The 17,226-nt window shown below is 42.6% G+C and overlaps 2 protein-coding genes across 2 annotated transcripts in view; one reads left to right on the top strand and one right to left on the bottom strand.

The window, feature by feature from the left end:
- The window catches only part of PIGB (phosphatidylinositol glycan anchor biosynthesis class B), a 9,737-nt gene extending 5,743 nt beyond the window's left edge, over window positions 1–3,994 (bottom strand). The window contains 9 exon segments of the mRNA XM_068410209.1: window positions 68–269; window positions 690–741; window positions 1,175–1,266; window positions 1,268–1,316; window positions 1,939–2,069; window positions 2,244–2,348; window positions 2,970–3,090; window positions 3,392–3,524; window positions 3,597–3,994. Coding sequence (XP_068266310.1) covers window positions 68–269; window positions 690–741; window positions 1,175–1,266; window positions 1,268–1,316; window positions 1,939–2,069; window positions 2,244–2,348; window positions 2,970–3,090; window positions 3,392–3,524; window positions 3,597–3,720 — 1,009 coding nt within the window. The 5' untranslated portion in view covers window positions 3,721–3,994.
- LOC137668579 (protein PIGBOS1-like) lies at window positions 3,778–4,673 on the top strand. The gene has a single exon (XM_068410207.1). It carries the CDS (start codon window positions 4,062–4,064, stop codon window positions 4,224–4,226), a length of 165 nt encoding a protein of 54 aa, XP_068266308.1. The 5' UTR covers window positions 3,778–4,061; the 3' UTR covers window positions 4,227–4,673.
- Window positions 4,674–17,226: the final 12,553 nt, after the last annotated feature.

The raw sequence follows: 17,226 nt of genomic DNA on the forward strand, positions 1-17,226 counted from the left end.
CTTTGAAAAGAACACAACCAGTGAAAGATAGTAGTTAAACTTAGGAGAAATTAACCTGTATACCAACACCGTCCCAAATCAACTGTGATTAGAAAGATGCGATACCTTTTTGGTGCCAGCACACAGCCATGAATAAAGAAAGGCAGATGGGTACCCAAGATGACTGGTAGTCCCTGAGTGAAGTACCAATGCCAAGGATGAGATCCGTAAAATGTTCCCAAATTCTGCACCACGTTGAATTTCAAGAAGTTCAGCTGAACCAGTACCCACTGGGAGATTTAGGGGAGGGGAGGTAGAAAAAGTTAAATACAAATCCAAAGTGAAAACCAACAGCTAAATTGGATTACACAGTCATCACTGGCCTTAAATGATACAGCATCTTCATTCATACGTATGTTTTTTCTACTAAGACTCGTCACAGACTTCCTATATTTAGCAATTAAACATAAGTGTATAATTTTTGTCATTTGTTGATAACTATTGATTTATTGAGAGCTGAGCATACTGATTTTAAGTAAATATTTAAAATAACTGAGAAGTCAGTGTTTAAGGGTTTATGGCTTAAGATATATTAAGAGCTCATAGGCCAGGCACAGTCACGGAAATAACAGAGAAGTCTGAAACATCCGTCTATGTTAAAATGCTAAAAAACAACCTTCTTCTTATAAGTCAAGTTTAAAGCAACTTACCTCACCAAAAAACACACGGTCAATTATTAAAGAGGTTCCTACTGTGACCAATCTGCAAAAATGGAAAGTTGGTTGCACTGGTATTGCCTGAATTGCTTTTGTATCGGATTCTACTCTTCTCCAAATAGCTGTCAAAACTCCCTGAACAGTTATTCCTCATCTTTCTTGAGATTATCCATCCATACTCATAGCCATTTTACAGTGGTCAGTTGCCATCACCTGGTATCCATGGCACGATCCCAGATTAAGCTAGAATGCTGTTCATGTCTCATCCTCATGAAATCTCTCCTCGTGCTTTTTTGCAGCTTATACATTAACTTAAAGGAAGCATGCCCCTTCTTTGAACTTTTGCAAAAGGCCTCTTATTTTTTTCCTTGGTTTTTACATGAAATCAGCTTTTTTTGGGTTGTCTGCCTTTGTGGTGGTAAACTCAATCTTAAGATATAGGTATGCACAGTCATAGTTTAAATTCAAAAAGAACTTACCCAATTGGAATGCATTTGTGTAGGATAAGGTCTATTTTCCTCTGTTCTTGCAAAAAATGAATGAAGACCAAAGGTATCCATGGGATAACAGCGGGTGGGACGAATAACAATTGCAAGTGCTACCAAAGCTAAATATTTGCAAACTAGAATGCGGGAACATAAGAAAAACAGAAGTTTATAAGAAGTTTGGTCAATTCTTTTGCAGACAGTGACATTTCAACAATTTAAATACTGTCATGTGTCTGACCAAAAGTTTTCATACTGCAGATAACTTTGTTTCTCTCAGTGCAGATACTCTGTTTTGCTTGGAACGGCTGCCCCGCCAACTATATAATTTCTTTAGTAGCAATGGAGTTGCTAACTAGAAGCACATACTTGCTTTAAAATAGATAGCTAGTAAAGAAAGTTGTGACCACAAATTCACCTATGTCTGAACCCAAACAAGCTTTTGTTATCCTTTCCCAAGTTACCACCAATTCTAGTCCTTTTAAGTTTAAATTAAAGTTTCCCATAAAGGGATACTTTGCGTAAGGGAAGTGGAGAATAGTAATTTTATAAACCAGATATATCACGGCTTCAAAAAAACTTTCAGAGGAAATACAACAATTGTTGTTCCTTCCATGATCTAGAGCTCTTGCTACATCAATGAGGTGGTTTTGGTTGCCTTGTATTTTAAGATAAAAGTTAGCATTTTAAACAGTATCAGTAGGTTGGTGTTATCCCAAGCCAAAAATTATCAGTACTGTTAGTAGCAAGTTTCTCACCTGCTCCCCATCTTGGAACCTTTTATCGGATAGTAGGAAAGAGCAAAAATGGTAAGAAGAGTTTCCATGGTGTTTGTTAGAGTTCTGGTACAGGAATACCATGTAAACCAGGAACACAGCTGGCAGAAGTACTGGAAATAATTATGAACAACAGGATACACAGGGAGAAACGTTATTACAAATTATGTAGTTTTAAATGAAGGTGATAATTCTTCAGGGTGTGACTTACTATCATTTTGCTGTTATTTACATTGCAACAGACTGTTTATTAACATGCATAAAAGTTTTTAAAGGCTGAGACTCACCACGCACTTTGCTGTTTCTGCATTTTCAAGGTGTCGCACTAATGAGTAAAGCTTCACATCAGCAAAAGCTGCGAGCACTGCCTGTGCAAGTCTAGGGACCCATATCTATGTAAGCAGAGAGAAAATTGTACTCGCAACAAACCTGTTAAATTCCAAGTTTGAAGGGAGGACTAGTGAAAATTGGTTCAGACATGAAAATAGTACGTGATTTAGTGAATACTCTCTATATCTTTTTACGATTTTTAAAAAAAAAAGTAAGGTCCTTTGGTATTACTAGTATTTCTGCCAAAACAAAATAAGTCTAAAATTCAACTGAAAGTGTTCAGAAATTTAAAGTAGAATTCTTTGCCATTCGTCTCCAACAGAAGTCTAGATGGGCTGTTGTTATTGAGTTTAGTAAAAATATATATTATTAAACACTTTGGAGAACTGAACCACTGAGCAATTACGATGCAGTGGCAAACAGTATCAGTATGAAACTCAAGGAGATTGAGGGGAGGCCAAGAAGGTCCAGAGTCCCGGGCATCACTACTGTGACTGGAGATCTATGAATGAATTCTGCACCCGTGCAAAACGCTTCAGTGACATCTCTTTGCTCATACATCTCTAACTGCCAGATTTAAGGCTTTGTATTTTACCTGGACAATGATAAGAATACACTGAATTTAAATACAACGCTTTTAAATTGAATTTTAGTAGTGGATGTGTTGTTTTTGTTATACTCACCAGCAGCTGCACGTCATCCTTAGCCAGCAGCTGTAAAGCTTTGTAGATGCTTGCAAAGATCAGTGGGTACGAATAGCCCCTTAAGCCATTTGCCCACTCCCAAGTCAGATAGCCATAATTATTAATATTAAGGATACACTATGAAACAAAGTTCCTATTCGAGCTGTGTTATTCTCAGACTTGTCCGCGTCGAGACATTTACGCTGCACCCAAAAGCAGTGGGCTTTCTGTTACTGGTCAAGCTAACGCCTTACTGCCGGGGAAATCCCTGCCCGAGCGCTCCTCCCGCTCACGACACTGCGGCCGTGACTCCCCGGTCACGCCGGGGCGGTGTGAAACTCGGGAGCGGGGCCGTGTCCCCTCCGGCCCGCAGAAAGCCACGGCGGCAGCGAGGGGCCGAGAGGAGCAACGAAGGATATTTGAAGACCATGCGATGCGCTACCTCCAGCGACTGCCAGTACTCGTCCGGGACGAAGCTGGTCTGCACTAGGAAGCAGTTGAGCGTCCTCAGCGCCACCGTGAGCGCCAGCAGCGGCGCCGGCCCGCCGGCCCCGCCTGCGGAAGGGAAGGCTGTCCGTCACGGGCCCCGCCGAGCGGCGCCCCCCCGCCCCGCTCCGCTCCGCTTACCGGCGCCTCGCTGCCCGGCGGCGCCGCCGGGGGCGCTGTACAGCACCGACCGCCGCTTGCGGAGCCGCACCGCCTCCGGCCTCCGCGCCCGGGCCCGCGCCAGCAGCCCTCCGACCGCCTCCATCCGCGGGGGCGGGCCTCCGCCGGCGGCGCATGTGCAACCTCACGGCCTAGGGGACACCGCCGGCACTTCCTTCCGGTCGCTCTAGCAAACGGGAGGGCTCCCCTCTCTGGTCTCCCATCCTTCGGGTGAGGGGCGCCGGGTCTGGCACGGCGCTGCTCGGGGTCGTGGGGCGAAGCAGTCCCGGGGCGGAACACTCCGGGGCGGGGAGCGCCGACCTTCCTGCCCCCGCCCCCTCTGCCCTTTCCCCGCCTGAGGGCGAAGGTGCCGCCGAGGAGCGCGGAGAGGCGCGGCGCCTCACGCGCGTGTCTGTGGGCGCACGTGCGGCAGCGCCGCCTGCCGGCATGTGGGGGCGGCTGCCGCTGCCGCAGGTGGCGCTGGCCGTGGCGCTCGGCGTGGCCAGCGGGCTCTACATCTACCGGCCCGTCTTCCAGCCGCCCGGGCCCCAACAGCCCCCCGAGGGCACGGCGGGGCCGCCGGCGGACGCCGCGCCGGAGAAGAGGCCCTGAGGGAGTCGTGTGAGTCGCGCCGCTGCCCTGGCGCCGTTCCCCGGCGCCGCCTCGCAGCCCGGGGCTCCGCGCCTCCCCGCAGAGACAATGGCGCGCAAGCCTGTCACGAAGTCGGAGCGTTCGTCGCCTGCCGGGGAAAGTCCCTTCTGCGCCGTGCGCCAGCCGTAGCGGTCCCGAGCGGCCTTTGCAGCCCGGCCCTGGTCTGAAGCGATCTGCCAGCTGAAGGTGTGACTGCATACGGTTTTGTTTGGTACCAGCTTGTAGGGACGTGAATGTTGAAATATGTATAAAATTCTTAATGTTTAAAGGTATGTCTTCACGTCCAAGTTTAAACAACCACCAGGGAACTGGAAAAAGAACGTTGCTGTTGTACGGTTACACTTCATGGGTTTTTTTGGATTGCCTCTGATGTGATCCTTCAAGTGATAAACACCGTTTTTACCTGCTTGTCACGGTTTCTGTTGAGTTCTGTTGGGAATGCAGTTGTACTGATGGCTGAGAAAGGAACTGCACCCAACTTTGGTGTCCTTGGCTTATATTTATAGCTGTATATATATACATACATACACGTACCACACATGCGTATACACGTCTTTCATGCCTGACAGAATGAGGCTAGAGTGGCTATTTAATAGATAACGTTGCCTGAAAGTCAAGTTGTGCTTGGAGGAGTGCTTCAGCATGTTGCTCAGTAGGACAGCATAAATTCTACAATAGGTGTGGATCAGTCTGACAAAGAGAGCAGAATGTGAGACTCAGGGAAACTGGATCGGTAGATATTTCAAGACTTGAGTAAAAAGAAACCAAAATCTGCAGATCTTGGGAGGAACTTTGGTCAGATTTTGGTTTTAACACAGAATCTTGTTTGGACAGCATGAGGGAAGAAGTCCTTTCCCTGGATGTGCTTTTATTTAAAGCCAGGAATGATGTGACAGCTGGAGGCAGTGGATAGACTCTTTACAGAAGCTAAGATGAGAGGATAGCAGTAGAAGGTGGACTGGGAGGTGCAGTTGAGTGTGTGATAAATCTAGTTTGCATGCGAGGAAATGCCACAAGTCTGTGATGAGCCAGCAGCTTCCTTTGCTTACAAGACCATTATATATTGAAAAGGCTCTTTTAAAAGGGCATAACTGAGGTCTAGTAGGCACTTTCTTTGTGAACGTAATTGCTGGAAGTTTGTCCGTAAAGATGGCAGTTGATTTTGAAAAGCCTCAAGAAAGAGGATGCCTGAACTGATGCAGACAGAAGGGGTTATTGATGCAACTGAGTTTAAGACTGTGCTTGCTGAATCCTGGAGACTGCTGGATTTAAAGTGGGTTTATTGAGCAGCTGTCGAGATAGCAGAAAGCGCTTTCCTCTGGTGCGGGAAGGTAGCCAGCAGGCGGCAGAAACAGCTCCCTACATCCACTGCGGTGGACATTACCTGGCACCACGTATTTTCTCTTCAAAACCTGTTTTGCCTCTCATGAATTTGTATTAACCGGCATGTGATCTTGCAGAGAAGTGAGGAGGAGTACGACTGAAGAGCCAGCCTGTTTAATTAAAAATGGCCTTCTGAAGTGAGGAGCAGGAGGCAGTGCCTGAGCAACCGCATCGTTGCGGTACGGTGCTGCCCTCGGGCCGGGCTCACCAGCCCGCCGAGCCTGCCCGAAGCGGGCGCCCGGTTCGGGGGCCGGGCCGGGGGGCCGGGCCGAGCCGAGGCACGCCGGGGCGGTGCTGCCCGCCCTGCCCTGCCCTGCCCTGCCCTGCCCAGCCCGCCGCTGCCCCGCGGCCGTTCACGCCCCTACCTCGGGCCTTACGGGAAGTGATGTCGCCTTGACGGAAAGCGCACGCTGGCAGCCCAAAAAAGGGCAGGTGCGGCGGGACGCGGCGCTGCGGGAACCCCGGTGAGCGGGGGAGGCGAGCAGGTAGGGCAGCGAGCTGGGCCGGGGGGCGGCGGGGCCGGCGGGCGCGGGGCTCTCGCCGCCCTGTCACCCTCCGAGGGGGCCGCTGCAGCTGCGGGAGGCACGGCGGGGGGGCTGCAGAGAAACGTCTCCTCTGCCAAAGGAGTTAATAAATAATCTGAGGACGAGTGTTTTGGGCAGGGAACTCGACATACTGGGAAAAAGCGCTTTCCCAGTGCTGCAGAGCCCGGGGAGCCGGCCCGTGTCCCGGCCTGCCGGCGGGGACCTGCCCTGTGGCACAGCGGGAGCGCAGGCAGCACACCTGCCACCGCCGCTGCGCTGCCCTCCGCGCCGGCGGGGCTGGCCGCTTCCCGAGCCTCGCTCCCTGGGGTGTTTGACAAGGGGGCTCATTCGTGAGATTGAAGGAGAAAGCCTGGAGCCTCGGCCTTTCGGCTGCCCGTGCGTGTGCTTAACTTCACAACTGCTGCCGTCAACACGACTACACAAATCGTCCCTCTCAGGCCTTCACATGTAGCAGCTGTAGGACCTGCAAGTTTCCCACATCTTGAGACATGCATTTCTTTTGTAAAAAAGAGAAAAGGATTTCATGTCTGATTTAAAAAAAAAAAAAAGCGCCCTTTAAAAATAGTAAATTGTTGAGGGAATGTGTTTTATCTATCCAGAACTTAAATCTTGTATTTGAGTATCAACACATCTGTTGCTTCTTTCTGAACAGTGCATGTTTGTCTGACAGAGTCTGCTTGCTAAGAGGGTTCAGGAGGTCTCTTCAGCCTGATTTGCAATGCTTGGGCTAAACTAACACTCTGATGATCTTGGATCTAAAGAGAGCTAAATCCATCAGAAAAATGTCTTGGTTTTCTAGCTCTGTAAGTAACTAGATTATATTAATACATAAGTAGTATTTTTTATGGTGCTAGCAAACTATAAAAGACATGCCTAGAACTGTCGAAACCACCCAGCTTTAATTTTTGTCTTTCCTTACAGATGCACCAGGTGTATTTTGAGCTTTCTGATCACATGACTCCTCAAACACTTTCCCTAATGATTAGTGCTTATGAGTTTTTTATCAGGATAACACATATGCCTGTTTGGACTTAGGAGTTCTGCTAGGTGTTCCTGGCAAGGTGATGTTTCTCTATGTTTTTTATTGAAACTCAACAAAATGTTGATTTCCACACATAAAATGCATTAGCAGCGCTAATCAGTTTCTAATCTATTCTGCCTGCCTTTTCTTGGAAATTTATTCTTATGTAGACTTGTCTTCTCAGCCCTCATTTATTTTCATAGACTTACACTACTTTTGTGACTGTTCCAAGTATTTTCCAGCCAGGGAAAAGCATATAATACAATATGCATTTCAAATGTTGGTACGTAATTGTAGGAGTAGTATTTGTGATGCTAAATGGATGTCTCAAAAGCATGCTTAAAAAGATGGAAAAAAGAGCAGCATGTTCTTGTGTTTCTAGGGCAGGGTTCTAATTTTACATCTACTTGCTCTCTTGCACAAAGGAGTTCTGGGTGTGCGGGATATGCTACAACTTACACTGTTTTATTTTTACAGTTAATGAAATTTCTCATCTGCAACCAGATATCTAAAAACAGATTGTGAGTTTGTTTTCATCACTATCGTTAAACATGGGAACACGTTATTTTATCACTTGACTACACATTTCCTTTTCTTTCAAAGAGAAGATTGGTGAGATAAAAGAATTTTTAAGTAGCGTTTGGCATTTACAGAAACAAGTATTATGAGCAGTAATCCTTGTGTGTCTTCTTTGGATTTTTGGTTGTTCCGTTACTGACAGGTATTTGCTGTGCTGGCATAATGACCATTGATTAGTCTGTCAGTTTTCAGCATAACCCTGGACTTGCAGATAAACACCATTACTAAGAGCAGTCTGTCATAGTCAACGAAGGACTAGTAAGAATTTAATTTAGAAACAGGCAAAATTAGCATTAGAGACGGAATATAAGGAATGACAACTCTTTTTCCCCTGTTAATGTCTTGGCAAATAATTATAACAAGGTGCCTTTAAAATTATTAAACTTATGATTTAAATAGTTAATCATCAAATACTCTCTTCTGCATTAAAGCTGCATTATTGTACTCCACTGCACATGTGATCTGATCCTGCAGGTAGTTAAGTTTGTTCTTCAGTAATTTCAAAAGGTTACTTACATATTTATAGCTAAGCATTTGCTGGGCTGGGCATGTCAAGTGCTCAAGGACTTGCTTTTGCTCCTCTTGTCTTGCAGATACCACTCGTGCTGGAGATACAATTATGTTTACAGAACTGACTTCAAACATGGCTGAAAAGTTGTTCAAGTACAGCATGATTTAAGAAATACTTATCTAAAAAGCAGCTTTTAATAGCAGAAACACATTTTTTTTCTGTTTTTACAAATATATCCCCAGCCAGTCTTCCTCTGGGAATAGCATCTGGTTATGAGGTTTCTTTTCCTCATTTCTTTTTTGGTCTTAGTCTGAAAACCACATCCCTGTCAGGAGGGACAGCTAATTTCAACCACATTAAATCAGCTGAGATCATACCCTTTTATCTCCAGTGGAGGTAAAACCATAGTGAATGAGAAGTCCTAGCCCCTAATTTCTTTCCTGAAACATCCTTATGTTGTTTTGTTTTCATACGTAATAGAACAGAATTTACTTTTGATTATTGTAATAAGTAGTTTCAACGTCTGTGATTTATTTTCCAATCTAATAAGCTTTGAAGATTAGGTTATGGCATATAAATTAAAATATAACATACAACCCGCATAATTTTTCCTGTGATGTTGCTGTGGCTCCAAGGGGTTGGAAATACTCTGATAAATGTATGAGAGTTTTGCATAGCACTGGGCGTTGGAGTCCTTTTCATGTACTGGCCAGCACTTTGGACCTGACCTGACAAGTTCTTCAGTATTTTAAACTACTGCAGGGGAAAAAAAATAGCAAATGTTCTTGCTTTTATCACTCTGAAGATAATATCAATGTGTAAACCAATGCAGTGCTATTTTGCAGAGTTTGCAGGCCCATTTCCCATAGCTGTTCCCTTTCTCTATGTCTGATACTTTTACTGATAAGAAATGGGTAAGACTAAGCCATATTAGATAAAGGCAGTTCTGGAAGACAGTATGAAGACTGGTGGTAGGGTAGGAAAGGGGCAGGAAGCAGCAATGAACTTACAAGCTTAGGAGTACAGCTTTTCTAGAAATTTGTGGTTTGCAGTGGAAAAAGGAGTTGGTAAATAGATAAGCAGTGTTTTTAAATTAAATTTGTGTGCACTTGCAAATAGTATTTTGAAAATCACTCTACACTTCTGCAGAGATTTTTTGTGTAAAAGAGGTATGTGAATGAAAGGACTGTAAGGAGTATACCTAGCTGAAATATTTTATATGCAGATAAAACACTGGATGGGTATAAGGACAACTGCTACACAAATCAAGTAGCTGATTCCAGATTAACTTTGGAGTTTGTGATTGCAGATTTGCAGCTGGGCATCTTACTGCTTGTGTGTGCAGCTATCAGTTGAAAAGGTGATAAAAGGATAAAGGAATAAATAGCAAAATAGTTAAGTATTACTCAAGATTCATTTTTTTTCTTTTCAGGTAAGGTGAGGTCCGTGGGTAGAAGTAATGCCTTTTATTAGACTAACTTGGAAAGGGTAGGTGAGCGTTCAGGTGTGTAAGCCCCTTTCAGGTTTGAATTAGAAACAGCAGAATACAAAACAAAATTGAAAATAATTGATACACGATTTTTATAGTACTTCTGTTAAGCACATTAACCCACGGGGATATGTGGTTAGAAGGTGATGAAGGTTCTCTTGCAGAAGTACTACTGTTTTAAAGGCATCCTCCCATTTCTAATTAAACACACTAAAATGGCAGTGCTGTCATGGTAGCTGCTATAGAACCATGAAAGTGAACAGATTGTGCTCTCCAAAGTCAACTGAGTTTTACTCTGAGGGCCTATCGCATTATTTTCATAACTGTTGGATATTTCATTTGGTTCTCTCAGCTGCTCAGTCAAAGCGCTGTAAGGAAAAAGGTTGCTCTAGGAACTGAAAAGGAAGAAAACAATTATTTCCAGTAACATCCTTGGCGAATGAGAATATTTGAACTAGACTGAAAGCTGCTATTAGTGATAAGGACTAATAAAGCGTGTATGTTGGGTAGGAGGAAAAGAAAAGTTGATTCATTTTTATGATAAAAAATGCAAGTTTTCTGTTTTTCTTGTGTGTTTCTGCCAGTCTTGCAAGCATAACGTTTCATATTTGTAGTAGCTGAGGGAAATTACATTCCTTCTGCAAATCCGTGCTGATAATTGCATGACTAACATGGAGTGTGGAGTGTGATGCATTTTGAAAACTTCAGGATATCACTCAAAGCTAGAAGTTGTGGGAGTTGCTTGTGTTGTGAAACTGTTTTATGTGAGGTTTGCACGAGAGGGGTGAATTTCTCTAATAGCTATTGCCAATGGGTGGTGCTTTCCAAGTCTACTTTGAAGCCTAGCTAACATTCAGAATGTGGATTATGACAAAAAGTAGGATAGGGTTTTTTTGTGGTTTTTTTAGGTGCAAATGCTAATCTTAAGTCTTCTCCCCCCACTTGTGGTTTCAAACCAAACTTTATGCATGACTAAATGTGACCCAAAATACAGGTATCAGGTTAGGTTCTAGCCCTGCTGGTATCATCCATTTGCAACAGAGTGTTTCTCGTCCAGTACTTTAAGATCCTGTGCACGTAATGGCACGCGCTCCGCTGACCTTCTCCTCTAACAATGATTCAATTTGACAGATCTTTTCTGCTGGGGCATGAACTGTCTGGCTGTACTTAATTTTTCCATATTCTTTCTTGCATTAGAATGGTGTCAGGATAGACATCTCTGTACAGAGATGGTGTCATCCAAGTTTGAAGGCAGTACTGTCTGAATTTGATTGTATTTCTTCTGAATTTGGTAGCAAAATTCTCATAATTTTAGTTTGGATAAATGTAGCCCTAAGTTGGAGTTGTTAAAGTAGTAGTTTTTTAAAAGTTCTTTAGCTGTGAAGTAGAAGAGGTGACTATAAATCTTTTTTTGATATTTTTCTAGAATTGTCAGTTTGGATGTAGCATCCAATGCACAGGATGGGGCCTGAGATCCTGCTGTGTGTCAGTAGAAGCTGAAGAGCAGGCTTTGGAAGACCTACGAAAAGAACGTGCTGCAAAAGTAGAATCATGCTTTTTAGTAGGTTTAAAAACAAAAAAAACCCACAAAACCCCCAAATATTTGAAGTGCTAATACAGTGAAACTTAACTAGTTTTTATTCTATTAACTTTTTATTTTTAATAATAGATGTGCTTAAATTTAATTTGCTTTTAAAAAGAAAATGTGTTTAAATCCAAATTGAAAGTAAGTGAAATTGAATGATTGTCACAGTATGTGCTGCAGCTAGTCTGGAGCAATGTGTGTACAACTTGGCCAGCTAGTGGGTGCCCCTTATAGAACTGAGAAACTGTAACTGCCAGCTTTCAGTGGAGGCATGCGTCTGACTCTTTCTTTTATCCAGCTGCCAATTTTTCAGAGCGTGTATAGGAACTTTATATCTTTGTGCCTTCTTCCCCTCTGTGAAGAAGCATTAAAACTGATCAACAGAGTCAAATGTTGGGGGAGAACGCAGAAAATACAGAAATTCAATGTCTCTGCCCCTCTCTCTAATAAGCTGTGTTTCCTTAGGAAAGCAGGCTAACAGGCATGTCCTCATTTCAGCTTTGTTTTTTGCATTGCAAATTTGGAGCTTTGGTGGTGTGTGGAGCCTTAGGGAATTTTTCTTCAGCCTAGCATCCTGAGGGATCATGAGGAATGGGAGCAGTAACATTTTTCGTAACTGGGAGTCGCATAGGGAGTGGCATAAGGCCAATGGAACTGAAAAACCTACTTTGGTAATGTACTCCAGTATCACCACCTTTACAAGCCCACCCATTCCTCTTGCAGACTCTGAAGGAAATAGGATCAAACAGTCAGGTTAGTTATACTTAACTTAAGGAGCCACTGAATAAATGTGCAAATGAAGGAGCTCTAATGTTAATGATGTTCGTGGTTTAAGAAATGGTAAAGGAGAAGAATAGGCATCACAGGTGTTTAGTTAGGTTTCATATGCTTCACTGCGTGGAACATCAAACAATAATATAGGACAAAAGGAATACGTTGCTGTAGCTCAGAAGAGGCATACTTCTGGATCTGTCAAATAGTGCAGATAATTAGCCTTTCAATTTTTCCTCCTGAGAGCAAATTTAAAGTGTAAAAGACACTGTTGTCAGCTTATGAGGAGAATGAAGGATGACTTGTCCTATTAAGTAGATTTACAAAAGATGTGAACAGGGTCGTCTTGTGCTGGAAAGAGAAGCCATCTGTGTCCAAATTGAAACTCTGCTCAGTCTTAAAAAGCAGTGTCTTTTACTTGGCAATGACATACTGGATCAGGTAATGCAAAGAACAAATGCATATCCATTAGGCTTAAGCATGAAAAAAGTATCAAAGCAGCTTTCAAAACTATTATTATAGGATTGTAAAACATTAAAAATCCTTTCTAAGGAAGCTGTAGTGCACATGTTCCTTTACATCGGTACAACAGCTTCCTGTAAAGCTACTATGTTTTTTAATTAAAAAAATACACTTAGTCATCAACCCTTTTAATATGTAGATAAAAATCATTGATCTAAAATGAGATTTGTAACTCTTCAGACTGAAGAGAGAGATATTAGATTATTGGCGTGCTTTAACAGCTTCTTACCAAAATGCAGGGACACTTCTATCTGCGTGCATTACTGTTCTAGGTGCTCTCTTCATGCAATCAGGCACCCACTTCGTAAGTTTTACAAAATGTGGAACCAACATACGTCTCACAGAAGAGCTGTAGCGTGTCGAGTAATTCATCTGTCTTTAGGTTAAATATTCCTCTTCTAAGTACAGATGATGTAATTCGAATAGTGTGAATGTTGCCAAAATATTGTTTCCTACGTGTAAAAGGATAAAACTTGTTCATTTCAGTCAAAATGAATAATCATGTTTGTTCTAATGTATTTTATTGCTGTTTTAAATACAGAACTTTTTATTCACCATTTCTTGGTGTCTTAACACCTTGTATGTGGACACTATTTTTTCCTATTTTTTTTTCTAATATTTCAGAACTTTAATAAGAGAGAGAACCTGATTCAGGAATTAAATATTTTTTTTTCTTTCCCTTTTCGTTCAGATTTGGAGCAAGCACCTACACTCTTGGCTTTGCCTCAGGATAAACTGTGCCTACACTGACATTAATAGAAAGTGGTGTGGAGGCAGTAAACTTGTAGTTTAACAGAACTGACAAATCAGATCCATTTGTTTGGGATAATTTTACTAGTCTTCTCTTAGATACTAACAGGTTCTTCAAATGTAAGTAAATTTTATTTCAGGAAGCAATCTTTTGATGTTTTTCCTGTGAAAAAGATGACAGAGTTTGGTCTCAAGTTTTCAAAAGTGCTGATGTTGAGTGCCCAATTGCTGGGAAGGATTCCTGTGTTTAGGCAGTATGATGTTCCATGAAAACAAAACTGATGCTTTTAATTTGTTGATTATTTTAGTGTTTTTTATTCTTGAAGAGACCCTGGTAGCTCTTGGAAGTTAGTCATCTAGAGCCTCTCCTGAAGGGGACTATTTTTGAGAAGCTCTTTTCTGTGTAAAATGCTGCTGACCTTAAACATACCAATACTTTTATCTCTTGCAATGCTAAAAGAAAGCTGTGTCACCATTGCTAGAAACTGCGTAGATTGGCTTATAGTTGAAAGAACAAAACATGAAAATTTTACTTTAATCTATATTTTTGCAGATGTGCTTTCTGGGTAGCAGGAAGGCCTGCCTGACCTACTTTAATTTTAATCACTGAAGGGGTATTTCATGATTTGATGCTGGCAAAGTTCACTATTACATTTCTGGTGTGAAAGCTGATCTTCTGAGTGTGGGTTGTCATTTCTTTCTTTTTTTTCTTTCTTTTTTTATCCCTCTTTTCTTGGAGGGTTATTGGTGAGAAGAAAGCAGAAAAAATTCAATATAAAAGATTTTGTCTTCTCATTTCAGGTCTTTTTAGTTCTGTCTTGAGGTATTGGCATGTTACTGCATTTACGGCCTGCTGCGGCAGTAAGTAGCAAGCCCATTCACATGACAGCTGGTCAATTTTCCTTTGCAGTGCATCCCATCAGCCCCTCTTATTTTTTCCAGAGTGTCTTTTTGTGAGAAGCTGACTTTCTTCCCAGAAAACAACTATAATTCTGTTTTACAGTTGTAGGAATCTGCCTGTACCAATTAATATGTTCATATTTTTCTATGTACTTTTTTCTCTCCTCTTTTTTTTTTTGTATTTTGTAGGATAATTCACTGTGAAATAATTTCTGTATAGCACGTGCTCTGGCTCTTCTTGAAGTTTGCCACCTTATATGTGAATCAGTTCATAGGCAGTGTGTCCCAGTGGCTGCTTTTCCTGCTCCTGCATTTTTTGTGTTTCCTCTTTGGTTGCCAGTAGAGGTTTTGTGGCACAGATAAGATTTGTGGATGCTAACAAATAACATTACTCTTGTCTGCCTGCTGGTTGGTTTTCATTCCATAGTCTTGCAGGTCATTTGTTGAATGCATGTGTGAAAAATATGGCTTTGGTAAGGGCATGGTGAGTTTTTAGCGTTGGAAAAAGCCGTTAACTGGTCAGAGTGCTGAAGAGGAGACCTCCAACAGAATTGGGTAACTGGGGAGTGGGGGAGAGTAGAGGTGGGTGACACTGATATTAGCCAAGTTCACAGCTTTTGGCTTTGAAAACAGAGATGAGTTGTTCTGTAGCATTATCTGAAATGGACTGTTGCTAGATCCTCTTCTTCCCCTATTTCTGTCTCCAGTGGCAGATGTCTTAATTCCTGCAAGAACTATGGTGAGACAGGTGACAATCCAGCATTTTCTTCTAGGGGAAACACATGCTACAGGACAGTTCGGACACTTGCAGCTTTTCTCAAGAGCATGGAATGTATGAAGGCAAATACTCTGATGTTTGTGATGAAGAATGCTCCACACTGTCTGCTGTGTTTGACTTTCCTCGAATTTCCTCCTAAATTCCTCGGCCTGTATAGCATAGATCATTTTTACAAGAAGGCCATAAATTCCATGCATTCAGGTCATCTTGTTCATACAACCTGTTCGTAAAATTTGTTCATAAAAATGGTGGGAAGATATAATAACTAAATAGGTGGCCATTCCCCTCGTAGAGCTGTAGCTTCAAAACTACATTTCACAGTTTCAGGACTTTACTGGTGTAATTTTGATCCGCTGCATAATGTAGAAAATGTCCAAGCTCTTATAAACCCCTAAGATTTGGGTAGCAGCGAGAGGAAGGCTTACCTTGGGCTGGCTGCAGTGGTTCCTGTTCCAGCTGCTGCGTACCATTTACGTGCGCTTCCTGTCACCGCAGTAGGGTTGGCTCAGCTGTTTGTGCAGGCATTTGCTGAGGTGCTGCAAATGTGTTTGTTTAAAACCAGAGACTTTAAATAACCCAACTACTGATGTCCTCCCAGTTTGTAAACTGAGGCCCTCTGTTTTGGTACTAACTCTGCAGTTTGAAATCAATATAACTTCACCGTCAGAAAATAAGCTTTATTTCAGCTGGTACCTTCCTAGCAAAGTCTTATGGTTTTGGATAAAACCTTTCCTGGAAGGGGGAAGGGAAAATTAGTTGGTATTCCTCACACCTAGTTGGTAAGAGGAACATAAGCAGCCTTGTTTTGTCCTGAAATAAAAAAGCTGTAGTCTGGGAATTATTTATGAATTGCTTTCGCCTTAAAGATGGCAAGAATCTTACTGTGTGGAAGAGTTTGATATCCATTTATATTGATGGTTGAGACTTCCAGACAGGCAGTTTGTGTTCAGCGTGTGTAGCCACCCCCAGGGCTGTTTGCAACATGGCAGAAGAGTTGCTTTGTCTGTCAACACTTCTTATCCTGTTCCTCCTTCTGTGCTGTGAAGCAGTTACCAGAAATTCTCGGGTGTTTGTGGTCTGAATATTTCTTCACAATAAACAAATGTGCTGGTATTGATCAGGGAAGCAGTTAAAGATTAAAAATGTTCATGTTGCTGAAAATTGAACACAAACATTTATTGCATGTGGGAGCAAAAAATGGATTTCTATATTCTTCTGAAACGGTGGTGAAATTTATAGAAGATTGGAATGAGCCAAGAATGGGTAGAGTTAAAAATTATGACCTGTAACAAACTGTCAAAGAAATGGATTTTAGGTAAATCTGGAAAAATGCTAAGGCAGGACATGAAAAAGTGTTCCACCACATATAGTTGTTTGTCAGCTCTGTGTAACAGAACATAGATGTTCACTGGGGAAAGGGCAATAAAAATTGCCTTGATTTGCAGAAAAGGAGGCAAGATAGTTGAGCAGTGAAACAAGTGAATTAAGGAGCTTGTGGAGTTGACTTTGTTACTGGTAGACCAATGCATTAAGGTTACGTTAAATGTTGTAGCAGGCTGTCTGCAGCACTTCTTAAATGATAAGACTGGAGAGTAGTCTTAGAAACCTTAATTTCCTTTCTTACTTCTCTGCTCTTGAAACACTGTGAGGAAAGAAACTGAGAGAAGAAAGGGTTGTGCAAGGCAGCTTGTCTTCTGTAAAAGCTCACATCTGCTAAATCTTACATAGTGAGTGAAAAACTCACTTTGTCCACCCCTTTCAGTCTTCTACTGTTAGCATCTGTAATGTCCAGGGCATTTGTGAGGACGAAACTGCAGGCGGCTGTGTAGCTCCTCTCTCATCCCTTGGACGCAGTGCAGGGACCTCCGTCCAGTGAGTGCCTTGGTGCAGGCGCCAGTGCTGTAATGTGGCCGGACATGTGAATCTTGCCTGTTTGGGTGCCTGTGTTAACAGGCCCTGATGAATGGACTTCTTGTTGAGGAAGAGTTGGTTTACATGTAAAATCAGTAACTTTATTTCCTTGAAATGATTTAAATGTTTAAAATGTATGCATGTGCCTCTTAGGATTGGGCGGGTGCAATGGCTCTGAAAGTTTCTGGCAACATCTTAACTCTGGTCTTTTGTTGG

This window comes from Nyctibius grandis, chromosome 11, assembly GCF_013368605.1.
Source record: "Nyctibius grandis isolate bNycGra1 chromosome 11, bNycGra1.pri, whole genome shotgun sequence".
Taxonomy (NCBI): domain Eukaryota; kingdom Metazoa; phylum Chordata; class Aves; order Nyctibiiformes; family Nyctibiidae; genus Nyctibius; species Nyctibius grandis.